The sequence below is a fragment of the Neolamprologus brichardi genome, chromosome 3 (assembly GCF_056152115.1).
Source record: "Neolamprologus brichardi isolate AB-2024 chromosome 3, ASM5615211v1, whole genome shotgun sequence".
In the NCBI taxonomy this organism is placed as follows: Eukaryota; Metazoa; Chordata; class Actinopteri; order Cichliformes; family Cichlidae; genus Neolamprologus; species Neolamprologus brichardi.
In genome coordinates, this window is record NC_142106.1 from 54,291,973 (window position 1) to 54,297,500 (window position 5,528).

A 5,528-nucleotide genomic window follows, 5' to 3' on the forward strand; every position below is an offset into this window, starting at 1 on the left:
ATGAAGCAGGAAAGAAGCAGCTGGTATTTGGACAGCACACATGATGGAAAGGAGGATTTCAGCTGATGTGCACATGAATGATTTGTGTTTCCTCTGCAGGTGAAGGTAGAAAGTGTGTGTGAGCTGATGTGGATGTGAATTCTTTGGGTCAATTCTGAGCTTTTTGTGGATACCATACATGTCCATATTTGCATAAAAGACCTGACAGTTGGAAGGTTAAACGGCAGTTCACCCCCTTTGCCCCAGGTGCTGGGGCTCAAGAGGTAAAAAGAGACATTATGGCTCAATGAAAGCTCTGAGAACAAAACCTGAACTCAAACTGCTCAAACTCAAAATATTCTAAATAAGTAAATACATTGGACATGTGATGAGATTCATGTTCTCTTTCATGTTTTATAGTTGAAAGATGGAAAAATCTGTTGAGGAGCAGTTACTGAACATTCTGGAAGATTTGGGAGAAGAGGAGCTGAAACTTTTCCACTGGTACTTGGAGAAAGGACCCAGAGGTGATTTGAAAACCATCAAAAAGAGCCGACTGGAGAACGCAAGGAAGGATGGACGTCATGAAACTGTGAATCTTATGGTGGAGACATACACTACTCCCCATGTAATGGAGGTAGCGGAGTTGATTTTAAAGAAGATGAATAAAGGTCAGTCAGAGAAAAAAGACATGAAACACTCAGTGCAGTATCAGGACAACACTGTCACAGTTTATGGATTGAAAACTGAGGCTGTTTTAGTCTGAATCTTCAATTGTGTGTCTTTTCTCTTCTAATTTTGTTTGAGTACAAATATTATATTTAGACATCTTGATGCATGCTCAATCATGCAGGTAAGTAAATCTCTAAAAGTTGATTTTTTTTTCATCTGGATGTAGCGTTTTCAGTGGGAGAAACGTTTTGTACATTTGTCACCATCTTACAATGGTGATTGCAGCCATTCCCCAACTCTCTGTGAATGGTACTCGTGGCCATTGATCAGTGGGTTTTGGTCAGTGGTTTTTGGTCAATGGTCATGAGAATTTGCATAATCACGATGAAGAAACTGACCTCCCAGCCCATTGTTCCTTCACTGGGCTGGTTTCAGTCATTATCCTAATGTACTGTTTATAAGATTGAAACCTGCAGTCAGCTGAGACTGAAAAAGTCACTTGAATGAGTGACGAAACGTTTCTCCCACTGATAACGCTACATCCAGATGAACAGAATCAACTTTTGGAGATTATATTTAGAATATTTTGAAGCCATGCAATGCCATGTATTCATTGTTAAACAAAAAGTTCCTGATTCATGGTGCACTTTACTCCAACAGGGAAACCCTCAGCCCAGGCATCTTCATCCTGTTTATCACAAGGTAATAATTCCTTAGTTTGTCTCAGGAGCCATTGGTAAGGTAGAAACACATGACGCCTGAACTGACCAATAAGAACTCAGGTTGTTTCCATGTGGTATCTCTGTATCTTCAGCTCTGCAGTGTAACTAAGCTCTGAGCCCCAGTTAATGAACAGCTGCCAATAAGTATAATAGCAGTTACTTACCATAGTATCTTTATTTATAATACACTTTAAAAAAGCCATAGGTGACACAAAGTGCTGTACATTGAAACTAAATAATAACAATACATGAGATATAAAAAAAACAATTAAAAAGATCAAATAACTAAAACAGATGGAGTCTCACTGGGTAAGAAAGAATAAAAACTTTTTTTAAGATGTGTTTTTGAAGTGGACAGTGAAGGGGCCTCTCTAACATCTAACAGCAAGTTAATCCATAACTTATGAACAATGATAGAGATGGCCAGGTCCTATCTGAGTGAGCTGGTTAGCTGACCTGAGAGACTGATGAGGTGTGTAGGCGTGAAGAAGGTAAGGCAGGGCCAATCTGTGAAAAATGTAAAACTGACCATAACAATTTGAAAATGAACTCTAAAATATACAGGCTGCCAGTGGAGTGAGGCTAGGAGACAGGGGTAATGCTCTCCTTTACAGGTTCTTCTTAAAAGTCATGCACTAGGCCACTAGGCCCAAACATTTTCACCTCTGTTTTGTTGCTTGAGTGTTCTGGGAGAGTAGAGAAGGAGTATATATGAATCAGTCCATTTAAAATGCTACCCCCTAGTAGGCCACATGACCGACAAGCAGCAGATAAATCAGAACTAAGAAGATTCACAGAGAAAGTTCTCTCTGCCAGATAATACCTTAACCATTTAAGTTCAGTGCCACTCATGCCCACTAGGACATTTAATCAAGATATTAGAATATTGTTCTACTAATATATCTAATATATCTAATATCTACTGTTTCAAAGGCAGTGGTCAATTCAATCAAAACCAAAACAATGTGGTTCTGTTTTTGCACTTCTAGGTACTTGTTTTGATGGTTTGCATCAAACCATGCAACAGCTTAATAACGCTGTGATAGATCTGTTATTATGTTTTTGTTTGTTTTTCTAGAGTCATATCAAAAGTGTGAGCATAAACACGATTCAAAACAAATGAAAAAGTTCAACTATAATAATTCAAGCAAGGAGTCATTTGTGAAGATCACAGCAACCATCCTGAAGAGAATGAAGCTGAATAAGCAGGCTGATCATCTACTGAGCAGTAAGAGGATATCTATAAATATATCAGCTAATGGAAAAACTAAACATTTAATAATGTTGCAAGATCTTGACCTGATTCTTCACAAGCACTTATTTTGGGCAGGAAAGAAATGGTCATGTACCTTTGATAAATACTTAAATTATATATTTTTTCTTTATTTCTATAGAAACTCCCAGTGGACGTTGTCGGCATAAACTTAAATCAGCTCTGAAGAAAAAGTTCCAGTGTGTGTTTGAAGGGATTGCTAAAGCAGGAAACCCAACCCTTCTGAATCAGATCTACACAGAGCTCTACATCACAGAGGGAGGGACTGCAGACGTCAATGATGAACATGAGGTCAGACAGATTGAAACAGCATCCAGGAAACCAGACAGACCAGAAACAACAATAAGACAAGAAGACATCTTTAAAGCCTCACCTGGAAGAGTTGAACCAATCAGAACAGTGCTGACAAAGGGAGTGGCTGGCATTGGGAAAACAGTCTTAACACAGAAATACACCCTGGACTGGGCTGAAGACAAAGCCAACCAGGACATCCAGTTCATCTTTCCATTCACTTTCAGAGAGCTGAATGTGCTGAAAGAGGAAAAGTTCAGCTTGGTGGAACTTATTCATCACTTTTTTACTGAAACCAAAGAAGCAGGAATCTGCAGCTTTGAAGACTTCCAGGTTGTGTTCATCTTTGATGGTCTGGATGAGTGTCGACTTCCTCTGGACTTCCACAAAACTACAATCCTAACTGACCCTAGAAAGTCCACCTCAGTGGATGTGCTGCTGATAAACCTCATCAGGGGGAAACTGCTTCCCTCTGCTTGCCTCTGGATAACCACACGACCTGCAGCAGCCAATCAGATCCCTCCTGACTGTGTTGGCATAGTGACAGAGGTCAGAGGGTTCACTGACCCCCAGAAGGAGGAGTACTTCAGGAAGAGATTCAGAGATGAGGAGCAGGCCAGCAGGATCATCTCCCACATCAAGACATCACGAAGCCTCCACATCATGTGCCACATCCCAGTCTTCTGCTGGATCACTGCTACAGTTCTGGAGGATGAGCTGGAAACCAGAGAGGGAGGAGAGCTGCCCAAGACCCTGACTGAGACGTACATCCACTTCCTGGTGGTTCAGGCCAAAGTGAAGAAGGTCAAGTATGATGGAGGAGCTGAGACAGATCCACACTGGAGTCCAGAGAGCAGGAAGATGATGGAGTCTCTGGGAAAACTGGCTTTTGATCAACTGCAGAAAGGAAACCTGATCTTCTATGAACCAGACCTGACAGAGTGTGGCATCGATATCAGAATAGCCTCAGTGTACTCAGGAGTGTTCACGCAGATCTTTAAAGAGGAGAGAGGACTGTACCAGGACAAGGTGTTCTGCTTCATCCACCTGAGTGTTCAGGAGTTTCTGGCTGCTCTTCATGTCCATCTGACCTTCATCAACTCTGGAAAAAATCTGCTGGAAGAACAACGCTCCAAATTATCCGTGTTATTTAGAAAGCAAGAATCAAAGAAAGAAGTATCTGCAGAGAAACACTTTTTCCAGACTGCTGTGAACAAAGCCTTACAGAGTCCAAATGGACACCTGGACTTGTTCCTTCGCTTCCTCCTGGGTCTTTCACTGCAGACCAATCAGACTTTCCTACGAGGTCTGCTGACAGAGACAGGAGGTAGCTCAGAGACCAATCAGGAAACAGTCAAGTACATCAAGGAGAAGCTCAGTGAGAGTCTGTCTGCAGAGAAAAGCATCAATCTGTTCCACTGTCTCATTGAACTGAATGATCGTTCTCTAGTGGAGGAGATCCAACAATATGGGAGTTCAGGAAGTCTTTCCACGGGTAAACTGTCTCCTGCTCAGTGCTCAGCTCTGACCTTCATGTTACTGTCATCAGAAGAAGATCTTGATGAGTTTGACTTTAAGAAATACTCTACTTCAGAGGAGGCTCTTCTGAGAATGCTGCCAGTGGTCAAAGCCTCCAACAAAGCTCTGTAAGTAAATATGAACTCATCGCTTAAACTCATCGCTTAAAATCTTATAATAGCTAAAAATCTTAAAACCATGGGAAATAAATCAGAAATGCTGAGTTCAAAGAACAGTTAAAAACATAACAATAGTGAATTAAATGATCATCAGTCACTCATTAAATATATGGTAGCTTTAATGTTTCACTCCACACATTTTTGTCTGTAATTTTCATCAAAGTACAATCCAGACCCAGCCAATAAGAACATGAGCTTTGATCCTTCAGCCCCTCTGACAGATTTATTATCCTCAGCTTGTTCACTTGTCTCCAACTCAAGGAGTTTGTTTTTTATCTCGGTTTCAGTGCACACTCTCCTTTTTTATTATAAATCTCTGCTGTGGCTTTCCTTTTATTCATCCAGTATGGAGGGAAAAACCCGGTCTTCATCATTGGAATTGCCACTCAAGTCCTATTTCTTGACAGTATTAATATCTAACTGTAAGGTTGCCATAACCAGTGTTCCCACAGAATTACAGTGGGTTCTCTCTGGGTCCTCTACAGTTTCCTCCCACTGTTCAAAGACATGCGGTTAGGTTACCTGGTGATCTAAACTTCATGCAGGTGTGAGTGAGAGTGGTTGTCTGTCCCTTTGTGGGCTTAGTGGAAGAGACTGGATGGATCTCTGCTTTGCCTTAGATATTTCCTGAAAGCAAACATTCTCCATGAAGTCTGCATTTCAGCTCATCTATACACACCTTTAACAGGACGAGTTTTATACAGCTAGTGTTTAAAATCCAGTGTTCCTCACAGTACCACAGGTAATGAGCATAATAATTACTGAATTACTAATATTTTCTAAAATAATTGTTTTAGTTAATATGTGTATGATAGTGTACACAGAATTATTAGCTCAGTAGGCAGAGTGGTCACCCCATGATTGTAAGGTCGGGGGTCAAATCCACCAAACAGC

General features: G+C 40.9%; 1 protein-coding gene across 1 annotated transcript in view; it reads left to right on the plus strand.

Annotated features, from left to right (window-relative positions):
• The first annotated feature begins 406 nt into the window (after positions 1 to 406).
• The window catches only part of LOC148105856 (protein NLRC3-like), a 25,569-nt gene continuing 20,447 nt past the window's right edge, over positions 407 to 5,528 (plus strand). The window contains exons 1-4 of the mRNA XM_087838933.1: positions 407 to 650; positions 1,312 to 1,353; positions 2,452 to 2,601; positions 2,768 to 4,583. Coding sequence (XP_087695059.1) covers positions 407 to 650; positions 1,312 to 1,353; positions 2,452 to 2,601; positions 2,768 to 4,583 — 2,252 coding nt within the window. The remainder of the gene's footprint in view (positions 651 to 1,311; positions 1,354 to 2,451; positions 2,602 to 2,767; positions 4,584 to 5,528) is intronic.